Source organism: Neoarius graeffei, chromosome 9, assembly GCF_027579695.1.
Source record: "Neoarius graeffei isolate fNeoGra1 chromosome 9, fNeoGra1.pri, whole genome shotgun sequence".
NCBI lineage: Eukaryota > Metazoa > Chordata > Actinopteri > Siluriformes > Ariidae > Neoarius > Neoarius graeffei.
The window spans coordinates 7,517,537-7,531,673 of NC_083577.1; the positions used below are offsets into that span (position 1 = coordinate 7,517,537).

General features: G+C 40.3%; 1 protein-coding gene across 1 annotated transcript in view; it reads left to right on the plus strand.

Annotated features, from left to right (window-relative positions):
* Positions 1–14,137, plus strand: part of map2 (microtubule-associated protein 2) — a 349,408-nt gene that overhangs the window by 254,299 nt on the left and 80,972 nt on the right. The window contains exon 5 of the mRNA XM_060928995.1: positions 10,286–10,390. Within this exon, the coding sequence (XP_060784978.1) occupies positions 10,286–10,390 (105 nt within the window). The remainder of the gene's footprint in view (positions 1–10,285; positions 10,391–14,137) is intronic.

The following is a 14,137-nucleotide window of genomic DNA, read 5'->3' on the forward strand; positions in this document are numbered from 1 at the left end:
ACTTTTGTTATTGACCAAATACTTATTTTCCACCATAATTTGCAAATCAATTCTTTAAAAATCAGACAATGTGATTTTCTGGATTTTTTTTCTCATTCTGTCTCTCATAGTTGAGGTATACCTATGATGAAAATTACAGGCCTCTCTCATCTTTTTAAGTGGGAGAACTTGCACAATTGGTGACTGACTAAATGCTTTTTTGCCCCACTGTATATGACAGGACAAGATGAAACCAGGGTTATACCTTTTTTCTTCTATTTTCTTGCATCAGACAGTAAATAAGAACTAATTGCAGGTAAAAGTTGTGAGTGGGGAACTAAAGAAATATCAGACCGAGCACACCACATGATTGATCCAAGGAATTGTTCCAGGAAATTGGATTCGTCTCGTTATATTGTTGTATGTATGTAATTTGCAAGGAATGGAGAAAACCTCAATTCAGTAACGTCACTTTGTTGCTTGAACCGCTCACCTGTAAGTCACTTTGGATAAAGTGAAAATATATCATATTGAAAGTAAGTAGTATAAATCGTGACCTCTGTCAAAAGGTTCTGTCTGGAATTTCGGTCACAAATGAATGAACTTTATAAACTGGCAGGCATGTTTGTGAGAGATGGGTTTCTTCTTTCATGCTATTTTTTAACTACAGGGTTTGGAGCAACATGCTGCTATCCAGATGACGTCTTGTTCAGGGAAGACCTTGCTTATTTCAACAAGACAATGCCAAACCAATTTCTGCACATACTAAAACTGCATGGTTCCATAGTAAAAGAGTCCAGGCGCTAAACTGGCCTGCCTGCAGTCCAGACCTTCCGACCATTTAAAACATTTGGTGCAGTATGAAGTGCAAAATATGACAAAGAAGACCCCGACCTGTTGAGTAACTGAAATTGTGTATCAGGCAAGAATGGCACAACATTTCTGTTTCAGAACTACAGCTATTGGTCTCCTCCATTCTCAAATGTTTATAGAGTGTTGTTAAAAGTAGAGGTCAACACAGTGGTAAACTTGCCTCGTCCCAACTTTTTTTGAAATGTGTTGCTGGCATTAAATTCAAAATGAGCATATATTTTTTAAAAAAAATCTCAGTTTCAACATTTGATATGTTGTCTTTGTACTATTTTCAATGAAATACAGCATAGAATTTCCATTTATAGAATTTGCAAAGCATCGCATTCTGTTTTTATTTATGTTTAACACAGCATCCCAACTTTTTTGGAATCAGGGTTGTATTATGATTGGTATTAGGTTATTGGTGTAATATTAGAAAAGAATTTAAAAAGCTGCATCTTCAAGCTCACAATTATAACTTGTCGTTAATGTTAAAAGCTTCTGTATGGCAGCCAATCGTCAGCCAGGATGAATATAGGATGAACGCAAAATCGGCAACCTCGACCAACCAATATCCATGTTTTATTTACACTCTGAGAGAAAAGAACAGACTTGAAGCCACAATAGGCATGGGCAATATTACAAAAATATCATATATAAGATGTTCATGTAATACACAATAGATATCATGATGTATAGGTTTGAAGAAACTGCCAGCAATACAGTGTTGCATTAAAATAATAAATAATAGTTATTTAATAATAATAATAATAATAATAATAATAGTAGCTTTTTTAAAATTAACACTGAAATACGGAAAAATTAAAAAGTAAGAATTTTAGAATTTTGTAGATATAACGCCACAACACCTGTTTCCAGCTGTCAGTTTGTAATAAAAAAAACAAACAATAACAAATAAATAAAATAAAACATATAAATTATATTTTAGAAAAGTGTCTTGTGGCATAATTTATCATGATATTAATATTATATCATTACCTCAACCAGCCCTAAGCCTCAGTATGGCAAACCAGAAAAGAAAATCTCTCTCTCACCATGTCTCTCTTTCACTTTCCTCTCCTTTTCAACCCACATCTGTCTCTCTCACTTCCGCCTCTGTCTCCTGTCTTTCTTTGTTCATCTATATCTCTATCACATCTCTCTGTCCTTCTGTCAGCTCATCTCTGATCCCCCCCGTAATGAGGCATGTAGGCGAGAGGACGTGAAATTACAGCATGCAGTTCCGTCTTCGGTGTTGTCGTTGGGAATGGCTTGTTCACTTCGTTCTCTGCGTTCCAGTGAACAACACCAGTGTTTCTCTGATCCCTGTTAAAGCAAAACATCACACAGATCCCCAGCCTGGTCCGAGTGCCTGTGGGAGAACTCTTGTTTGCATGATGCTAAATACTATAGATGTCATGTTAGCTTTCATTGATTGGCGTTTCGAGGTGTAAGAATCATGTCAAGATGGATTAAACAGTCTGCTTCTGGTGAGAGTAGAGATCTGAGATTAATGAAAGATACTGTAACGCTATAGACTCTTTTTAAAAAGAATCATGGCTAAGGTCTTGTTTGTGTGTGTGGTTTTTGCACTGTGTAGGTGATTTGAGTTGTCACCGGATGTGGGTAGGAGATGCTATACCTAAAGAACACAAAAGCACTTCCTATAGCATAGAGAATGTGGGAGGATAAAGTAGCGCTTAACCAGTAATTTTTTTTTTTTAGAGCTTTGATGTCATGCACCAGAAAAAGACTTTACATTGCGTAACACACACTCCTATGCTTTGATCAGGATACAGTATTGCAATAATACTGGATAAGCGACACATAATTGCCCGCCATTTTCTTTCTTTTAAACTAGGATAGTCTTAATGTTGGAATTTCAATTGCTGCCCAAAAATGCTGCCTAGCAAACCAGACTTCACTCTGATGGAATGCTTGGAAAGATTTATACACAGTAACAATGTGTAGAATATTTAACCGTTATTCAAGTCGTACAGTGGTGCTTGAAAGTTTGTGAACCCTTTAGAATTTTCTATATTCTGCATAAATATGACCTAAAACGACATCAGATTTTCACACAAGTCCTAAAAGTAGATAAAGAGAACCCAGTTAAACAAATGAGACAAAAATATTATACTTGGTCATTTATTTATTGAGGAAAATGATCCAATATTACATATCTGTGAGTGGCAAAAGTATGTGAACCTCTAGGATTAGCAGTTAATTTGAAGGTGAAATTAGAGTCAGGTGTTTTCAATCAATGGGATGACAATCAGGTGTGAGTGGGTACCCTGTTTTATTTCAAGAACAGGATCTATCAAAGTCTGATCTTCACAACATGTTTGTGGAAGTGTATCATGGCACGAACAAAGGAGATTTCTGAGGACCTCAGAGAAAGTGTTGTTGATGCTCATCAGACTGGAAAAGGTTACAAAACCATCTCTAAAGAGTTTGGACTCCACCAATCCACAGTCAGATAGATTGTGTACAAATGGAGGAAATTCAAGACCATTGTTACCCTCCCCAGGAGTGGTCGACCAACAAAGATCATTCGAAGAGCAAGGCATGTAATAGTCGGCGAGGTCACAAAGGACCCCAGGGTAACTTGTAAGCAACTGAAGGCCTCTCTCACATTGGCTAATGTTAATGTTCATGAGTCTACCATCAGGAGAACACTGAACAACAATGGTGTGCATGGCAGGGTTGCAAGGAGAAAGCCACTGCTCTCCAAAAAGAACATTGCTGCTTGTCTACAGTTTGCTAAAGATCACATGGACAAGCCAGAAGGCTATTGAAAAAAAATGTTTTGTGGACGGATGAGACCAAAATAGAACTTTTTGGTTTAAATGAGAAGCATTATGTTTGGAGAAAGGAAAACACTGCATTCCAGCATAAGAACCTTATCCCATCTGTGAAACATGGTGGTGGTAGTATCATGGTTTGGGCCTGTTTTGCTGCATCTGGGCCAGGACGGCTTGCCATCATTGATGGAACAATGAATTCTGAATTATACCAGCAAATTCTAAAGGAAAATGTCAGGACATCTGTCCATGAACTGAATCTCAAGAGAAGGTGGGTCATGCAGCAAGACAACGACCCTAAGCACACAAGTCGTTCTACCAAAGAATGGTTAAAGAAGAATAAAGTTAATGTTTTGGAATGGCCAAGTCAAAGTCCTGACCTTAATCCAATGGAAATGTTGTGGAAGGACCTGAAGCGAGCAGTTTATGTGAGGAAACCCACCAACATCCCAGAGTTGAAGCTGTTCTGTACGGAGGAATGGGCTAAAATTCCTCCAAGCCGGTATGCAGGACTGATCAACAGTTACCGCAAACGTTTAGTTGCAGTTATTGCTGCACAAGGGGGTCACACCAGATACTGAAAGCAAAGGTTCACATCCTTTTGCCACTCACAGATATGTAATATTGGATCATTTTCCTCAGTAAATAAATAACCAAGTATAATATTTTTGTCTCATTTGTTTAACTGGGTTCTCTTTATCTACTTTTAGGACTTGTGTGAAAATCTGATGATGTTTTAGGTCATATTTATGCAGAAATATCAAAAATTCTAAAGGGTTCACAAACTTTCAAGCACCACTGTACATGAGTTGATAGCCGACGAAGTGCATAGCACCGAGTTGGCTGTAAGCCATGTATGATGATATTGAGTGGAATAACTTTTATTCTATCCACATTCACTGGGTTTTGAGAAACAGATAATTTTTATTTCTTGCAAATTCAATAAATCAAAACTTTATACAAAGCATCTGACAAAATCATTTCTGCTTAGATTGTAAACAAACCAGCGAAATGACAGGAGCAATTTGTGAAAAATGCTATAATAATAATTCTTGAAAAATAAAAAAGATACGTTCTTACCATCAAATACGTTCTTACCATCAAATAATTCCATATTTTGTTGCATTTTTTTTTTGTATTTTGGTTTTTTTAATTTTTAAGTAGAGTTTTTATTTCGTCCTTGGTTGGTTCAGCAACATGCTCCTCCATTTTGTTTTTCTTCTTCTTTAGGGCTTTTTGGTGGTTGGCAAACCAACTTAAAGGTGCATTACCACCACCGACTGGGCTGGTGTGTGGAACAGGAGATATTGGTGGGAGGGAAAAAAAAAAACCCTATATTCTTTTAGCTATTTTTGTTTCTTTTAAATACTTGATAACAGAGTGATATATCTGACTTGATGCACTCCGCCATTTTGTTTTTCTCTACTCACGGTATATGAGCTGATAGCCTAGTAGTAGAGTAGCCAATCAGATTGCGTGATTGCTCATATCCAATGAATGTGGGGAGAATCACACTATTTATACCATAGCTTTGCTGAATACTCACGTCTGATAATGTTGCAGTCTGACAGTAGTGCAGCTGCAAATCTCAGGTTTACGTTAATGTGTCCTTTCTAATACAGTACATTATAGTTTCTATAGTAACGGCTCATTTACAGGAACTTGCTTACTTTGCTTACAAGAAGTGTTTATTGAGCATTTATGGAAGGTCTCTCCAGTCTGAAACTTTACATGGGAAGGTCTTCAGGACAGAGAACGTATCCCAGTAACCGGCTTTTTACAGCTGATACCAAGTGATAACGAGAACTATTAACTTGTTTAACTGACATTCCACAACATTAAAGGGGCCAACTCACCTTTCCCAGAATCCAATTTGTTGCTTTTTTTATACACCGATCAGCATAACATTAAAACCACTGACGGGTGAAGTGAATAACATTGGTTATCTCATTACAATGGCACCTGTCAAGGGTTGGGATATATTAGGCAGCAAGAGAACAGTCAGTTCTTGAAGTTGATGTGTTGGAAGCTGGAAAAATGGGCAAGCGTAAGGATCTGAGTGACTTTGGCAAGAGCTAAATTGTGATGGCGAGATGACTGGGTCTGAGCATCTCCAAAATGGCACATCTTGTGGGGTGTTCCTGGGATGCAATGGTTAGTACCTGCCAAAAGTGGTCCAAGGAAGGGCAACCGGTGAACCAGTGACAGGGTCATGGGTGTCGAAGACTCACTGATTCATATCCAGTATGGTCTAATCCCACAGAAGAGCTACTGAAGCACAAACTGCTGAAAAAGTTCATGCTGGCTAAAACAGAAATGCGTTTCAAATCTATAAAATTCTAAAAAAATTTTTTAAATTGTTCTGCATACATGTCAACCTATACGGAATGTCCGTATTTTATACGGATTTGATTCAATAAACGTAGTATACGGGCGTACAAATAAAGTTATATGGATTCTTTAAAAAAGCTTCAATATTTATTTAGAGCTATAATCAATTCCCACGATGATAAAAGAGCGCATAACATTTACAAACGTACTGTACATGACAGACAGCCAGTAAAGAGTCTTATGAAATCGCGCGTTATCTTGTGATAGCGAGACTTCGTTCCACTTTTGATCATGCGCACACCGCATTGTGAGAATCCCGCCAACCGGGAAGTAACATTTTGTTTGAAACGCGTATTTCCACCTGAGCGACTTTCACTAGCGACTGAAAAGATTCTGAATGGGCGCTCCGGCAAGATCAACACAGACACTTGCTGTGACATGCAGCCTCGTGAGGTATTGGTGCAGACTGCTAAAAAAGCTGTCATGGAGTACAATTCAGAACATTAGAGTGACACTTTGTGTTTTTGTCGAACATTGGAGCTTTGTATTCATTCTGAAGGTTTATTGTTATTAATATTGAATAAAACGTAACTTGGATATATCATTGTTAATTATCATTCAAATTTTAGGTAAATTATTTTAATTTGCATCTTATACAGCTTTTATAAGGGAAATACGGATTTTGGAGGTTGGTTATACAGGTTTGATTTGACCAAAGGTTGACATGTATGGTTCTGTATTTCACTGTTATTTAAAAAAAGCTGTTATTTATTATATTTAATGCAACACTATATTGCTGGCAGTTTCTTCAAACCTATACATCATGATATCTGTTGTAACACCTTTGATTCTACAATCCTTACAAACTCCGTCTAGTTGTGGATGATTTTCGGCCTCAGTGAGCGGTAAGATTGCGGTGTATCAACCTTTATGATCCAGCTCATTTGAATACTCAATTCTGATTGGTCAGTTACAGTATTCAGTGGTCTGTAATTTTTGTATAACAGTCCGTTGCTATAGAGTGCATCATTAGCGGAAGCCAAAAATTCATTGTTAAATCAATGAAATACATTTTAAATCAATATTATGTGTCAAATTATTGATTTATTTGGTAAGTTGTCATGTAATAAGTGGATCATGTATGGCAAGACGGTAATTATTGTGAAATAAACTCTTTCGGGGGGACATGGATGTGTAACACTTTTCAAATATGAAGACTGACAGCATGACATTAGCTCACTAGCTAGAAAATTTGACTCGGATCATTTTGTTCAGAATGAAGCTACTGTTTAATCTCCTCATGAGATGTTGCTTTATTTATTTATTTATTTATTTATTTTAACACACGGTGGCACGGTGGTGTAGTGGTTAGCACTGTCGCCTCACAGCAAGAAGGTCCGGGTTCGAGCCCTGTGGCCGGCGAGGGCCTTTCTGTGTGGAGTTTGCATGTTCTCCCCGTGTCCGCGTGGGTTTCCTCCGGGTGCTCCGGTTTCCCCCACAGTCCAAAGACATGCAGGTTAGGTTAACTGGTGACTCTAAATTGACCGTAGGTGTGAATGTGAGTGTGAATGGTTGTCTGTGTCTATGTGTCAGCCCTGTGATGACCTGGCGACTTGTCCAGGGTGTACCCCGCCTTTCGCCTGTAGTCAGCTGGGATAGGCTCCAGCTTGCCTGCGACCCTGTAGAAGGATAAAGCGGCTAGAGATAATGAGATGAGATGAGATTTTAACACACGACTGTAGTGTTTTGAGCTTCAGTTCTCCTGCTAGTCATCTCGATGAGTTTTCCATCCTGTGATGCCTCAACTCATTTCTCTGAAATGCTCTTCAGCATATTCCAGTAATTAGCAACAAATACAGAACATTGGTCATTTTTCTAAAAGCCTCAGGCTTGAATGTGCTTCATGTCATTTATCTGAGATTCAATGCCCAGATTATGCAGTCCACAATCTCTAGCCTTTGAGAATCATTAAGACTTTTTATTCTATTCAGATCAGTCAGTCTGGAAATGTAATATATGTCCATTTTCGAATTCGAAGCTTTCTGTGCTTCTGTGTCATTGTTGCCATGACGATCCATTTTGAAATGAAAAGGACTAAATTAAATGCTTCAATCTCTGTCTGCTCTCTGTTTCTATGGAGAGTAACTATGTTCAGTGCTGTGTGTGTGTGTGTGTGTGTGTGTGTTTTTTTTTTTTTGAGAGAAACATTAAATTTTTATTGAAATGTACTCGGATTTAAATACATACATATATAAATAAATATATATTTTCACGATTATTTGATTTTACAACCTGAAATCAGAAAAAGTTAAGACGGTATGTTGAAATTGAAATTAAAACTGATGTAAATGATTTGTAAATAATCTTTAATCTGTACTGTATTGCACACAAAACAATACAATAGCACATTATTTGATGCTTTAACTCATGGATTTGATTGTTTTTAAATGAACTAATTTCAATTTTGATTCTTGCAACACATTTCAAAAATGTTTTGGACGATAAAGCATTTACCACTTTATAATGTTCCCATTTCTTCTCACAACACTTAAAAGATGTTCAGGGACTGAAGACACCGAGTGATGAAGTGTTTCAGGTGATATTTTGTCCCATTCTTCCTGCAAACAGGTCTTAAGGTGTGTAACAGTACGGGGTCGTCAATGTAATAGTTTTCATTTCTAAATTCCCCACACATTCTCTATTGGGGACAGACGGGACACGCCCTCTTCTTCCACAGCCACGCCTTTGTAATGTGTGCAGAATGTGGTTTTGCATTGTCTGGTTGAAATCTCCCTGGAAAAGATATCGTCTTGAAGGCAGAATATGTTGCTCCAAAATCTCAATGTACTTTTCTGCATTAATGCTCCATCACAGAAGTGTAAGTTACCTTTGCCAAGGGCACTGACACAACCCCATACCATGGCACACCCTGGATTTTGGACTTGTTCCTGGTAACAATCTGGATGATCCTTTTCGTCTTTGGTTTGGAGCACACGGTATCAATTTCTTCCAAAAAAAAGCCCTGGAATACTGATTCATCTGACCACAATACACATTTCCACTGTGTGATGGTCCATCCCAGATGCCTCTGAGTCCAGAAAAGTCGATGGCGCTTCTGGACACAGTTAACATAAGGTTTCCTTTTTGCACAGTAAAGATTTAACTGGCGTTTGTGGCTATAACTCCATATTGTAGCTTGAGAAAGGTTTTCCAAAGTAATCCTAAGCCCATGTGGTTCTATCAGCTATACCGGTAGATGAATGATGGTTCTTGATGCAGTGCCGTCTGAGGGCTCGGAGATCACGGGTGTTCAGATTAGGCTTGTGCCCTTGCCCTTTACACACTGAAACTCTTCCAGATTCTTTGAATGGTTTAATGATATTTTGTACTGTAGAGGGTGAAATATCCAAATCCCGTCCTATCTTTCTTTGAGGATCATTGTTTTTAAACATTTCACTATGTAATTTTCTTCCACATTTGTTGACAAACTGAAGATCCTCAGCCCATCTTTACTCCTCAAAGACTAGGCCTTTCCTGGATATTGATTTGGTACCAGATTGTAATTACAATCACCTGTTTACATCACCTGTTTCAAATCACATCATTATTTAATTGTTGTACATCATTACTAGCCCTAAATTGCCCCCATTCTAACTTTTTTGAAATGTGTTGCAGATCTGAAACACAAGAATGGATGTATATTAACAAATGAAATGAAGTTGACCAACAAAACATGATATATCTTGGGTCCATTCTGTCTGCAACGAAATAGAAGTCAAAGTCAATTTAGAAATTCATTCTCATTCTCATTATCTCTAGCCGCTTTATCCTTCTACAGGGTTGCAGGCAAGCTGGAGCCTATCCCAGCTGACTACGGGCGAAAGGCGGGGTACACCCTGGACAAGTCGCCAGGTCATCACAGGGCTGACACATAGACACAGACAACCATTCACACTCACATTCACACCTACGCTCAATTTAGAGTCACCAGTTAACCTAACCTGCATGTCTTTGGACTGTGGGGGAAACCGGAGCACCCGGAGGAAACCCACGCGGACACGGGGAGAACATGCAAACTCCACACAGAAAGGCCCTCGCCGGCCCCGGGGCTCGAACCCAGGACCTTCTTGCTGTGAGGCCACAGCGCTAACCACTACACCACCGTGCCGCCCCAATTTAGAAATTATTGTCTTTTTTTTTTTTGCATTTTCCTTACTGTCCCAACTTTTTCTGATTTGGGATTGTACTTAAATATATTGTAAACATAGAGCCATGATGATGATGATGATGATGATGGTGGGCGTGTATGTGTTTTACAGAGCAAGTGTCTGCGCGCATCGTGCAGGAGGTGACGGCTGAGGCGGTTGCAGTGCTGAAGGGAGAACAGGAGCTCCATCCAGGTACAGCCGTCCGACTCTCCTCAGGTAGGACACACTGCTATGATTAACAGTCGCGAATACTGGATGCCATACAGCCTTGAAAATCTGGGTTACACTTGAAATAGAAAAATCCGTTTTGCAATTTGTGCTATTCCTGTGGATGATATAGCCTGTTTCTGTCATGCTGCATCGTAGAGCTTCTCTACACTTCAAACATGTTATATCTATTTTTTTTTCTTTTTTCTGTAAATAGCATGAGTATTACTGTTCTTTTTTGGATGTGAATACATATGAATATATTACTTAATGTTCTGGGGGGGCAGAATTATAATTTAAAAGGGTCTGAGTATTCAAAATGCTGTCGTTTCATGGTCGATTATGGGTTTAAGGTAGTACAGGTCTTTAGGCTGTCCATGTTGGATCATCAACAGCAGCAGAAAGTCATAGATGGAGTAGAGAATGAATCTGCCAGGCTCAGAGCAGTTGAAGTCTATCGGGATCAGATGCCTGGAGTACACATTCAGCTGGAGAGAGAGAACAGATTCTTAGGTATACTCTTATCCTACTCTGGTTACAAAGGATTAACATTATGATCTGAATGCAAATGAGGACTCCAGAAGGTCTAGCTGTGACAATGTAACTAAAAGAGAGAACTGGAAGGTAAGGAGAATAGTCATTCTGGTTTCTGAAGCATATCCAAGTAGTCCTTTGGTTTGTTTGTTTGTTTTTATTTTATTACAGAGGTAGGAAAAACAACCTCATTTGATGGTCTGGTGTCTAACAATGTCTCATTGGGGTTCTGCTTGGGTAAGGGTGTAGACTGAGGCATAGGCTCAGGTTCAGGCATGGAGAAGTCACTCTTGCCCAATGCAGCAGGTAGAACAACAGCGAAATCATTAAGGCCTGGAGGTGGGGCAACGACATCCTCCCCAAAGTCAGGAGGTAGGGCAAAGATCTTGTCCTTGCAGTCAGGTAGCAGAGTGACAATGTCTGCTCTGAAGCCAGGAGATGGAGCAAATATCTCGTCCTCGCAGTCAGAAAGAAGACGGACAACATTCTCTCCAAAGCCAGGACGCAGAGCGAAGATCTTTTCCTGACAGTCAGGAAGGGGAGAGATGGAATCATCTTCAAAGTCAGTGGTGGAGTGAGTATTGGAGTACAGGACACCCACTTGGCCTCTAGAGAGACCTCTGGAGCAAAGCCTGCCCTGTCAGCCTCTGTAGGGAGCTCTGGCATAGAGGCTACCCTGTTAACATTTGGAGGAAGCTCTGGGGCAAAGGGCTCCCTTTTGGTCATTTGATCACTGGAGAGAGCTGTGGAGCAGAAGCCTCCTTGTCAGTTGCCTAGTCAACCACTGGAAGGGGCTCTGAAGCAAAGGCCACTGTGTCAGCTGTCCTGTTGACCTCCCTGTCAGAGACTGAGATTTGAAGTGGCTAATCATCCTTCCTTGCATTTGAATAACAGAGGACGCAGCTCAACATGACCGAGTCGAAGGCATACAAAGGTGCTGCTGGCAGCTGCCATACTACTCAGGTCTAACCACTAAACACAGCTCAGATATTTGCACCTATGGGCAATTTAGAGTAGCCAGTTAACCTAACTGCCTGTCTTTGGACTGTGGGGAAAACCAGAGGAAACCCATGCAGAGAACTTGCAAACTCCACACAGAAAGGCCCCCGTTAGCCACTGGACTCAAACCCAGAACGTTCTTGCTGTGCGGCAACAGTGCTAACCACTGTACCACCATGCCAGCCACTGGTAAGCCCTCTACATTTCCCCATCCCCAGAAAGATTTCATGGGGGTTCCTTCTTTCTGAGGTTCTCGAAGAAAAACTTGAGCATGTTACCAAAGTCTGTGGAGTTTCTTAGGCATGGGTGTTCGATGGTGGAGAGGTACTTAGCCCACTGGAATGCTGGTCCCATAAGCCAGTGGATCATGCTCTGGACCCACGCATACTCTGGGGGCTTAGATTCCAATCAGCTTTCATGAAAGAACTTACACTGGAGAAGGAATCCATTCATGGGAACCTCTATGCCAGCACAAATCCAAATCAAGAGGCATAAACATGAACTAGGGCAGGCAGAGTTCGGGCAATGAGCAAACAGCATAAACTAGGCAAAATTAAAAAAAAAATGGAGTCAAGAAACAGAAAAAAAAAGTCAGAACTGGGAAGTAAATACACAGGACAGAGACTTGACAAAGAACAGATACCGTACTAGACACCGAGCTAATGCTTTGCAACAAATACAAGAAGACACTGGGTATATATACATAGACTAATTAGGGGAAACAGGTGAGACACAGGGATAACAATCAGTGATGAGATGAGAGGGAGATGAGACAAATAAAAGCACATGGTGACTTAATAAACACAGTCTTGTGGAAGATATCTTGTGCTACAGGCAAAGTGCGTGCAGTGCTCAAAGCAGGCCGAAAGGGTCGAATCATAACACTTTGAATTTTGAGATCTTTGTCATGAAAGACTGGGTGATTTGTGGTTTTGCTTTGCTGCACATGGAAGGAAATAAATAGCAACGAAATTAGAGAACGATCACTGCAAGTCAGTCAGTGGTTTGGGGTTTTCACCTTGCACAGACAGCTTTAATACATCAACAATCGATCAGTTCAACACTTATTCAAGCAAATTATTGATATGCAAGGTTGTCTGTGAGTTTCTTACATAAGTGCTTTTGGTTTTGCAGACCAGGTGGTGTCCGTGTGTATGCATGTTCTTTATCTGTGGCCTAAATTGGACTCTGCACTGTCTCTTCACCTCCTGCTGAATGGCAGATCCGTTTTGACAGCTGGTCTCTTCCATTAGTACTCTGCTGTGTATATGTGTGCTGACTAAAGGGTTGAGAGAATAACCTTTCTGCTGGTCCAGACAACCTGTCCTGCCTCTTTGTGTGTGTATGTGTGTGTCACAGTGTGTACAAGCATAGAAATGAGGCTTATGTGACTGTTGGTCTGGTTCACTCCAGTTAAAAGAGTATAAGAGAGAAAAATGTATTATAGTAATGGAGAATAGAATCGAATGGGGCGGCACGGTGGCGTAGTGGTTAGCGCTGTCGCCTCACAGCAAGAAGGTCCTGGGTTCGAGCCCCGTGGCCGGCGAGGGCCTTTCTGTGTGGAGTTTGCATGTTCTCCCCGTGTCCGCATGGGTTTCCTCCGGGTGCTCCGGTTTCCCCCACAGTCCAAAGACATGCAGGTTAGGTTAACTGGTGACTCTAAATTGACCGTAGGTGTGAATGTGAGTGTGAATGGTTGTCTGTGTCTATGTGTCAGCCCTGTGATGACCTGGCGACTTGTCCGGGGTGTACCCCGCCTTTCGCCCGTAGTCAGCTGGGATAGGCTCCAGCTTGCCTGCGACCCTGTAGAACAGGATAAAGCGGCTACAGATAATGAGATGAGATGAGATGAGAATCGAATAGAATAGACATTCCACACCATTAAACATAATCATAAATAAAAGTGTGGAGTGTCGTTTTTTAATTAGTGAACAAATGCAATCACTGGCAAATCACTGTGGCATAAAACTGAGGAACAAAACATGCCAGGATGTGCCGTTATTGGAAAATGTTGGGGTGGTAACAATAACTCTGCTTTGTTCTGGGATGTGTCACACCACCCAGTCATTGGTTATTCCTATAAAAGTAAGTGTTGTTGTGATACATTCCTTGTGCTTGCGGAGCTGTTTTTGGATAATAGTTGCTGAACATTTTCAAGAGATGAATAAAGCGCTCACTGTGCTAGATTTAGTCTGCAGAAACAGAAAGGATGTGATTAAGTAA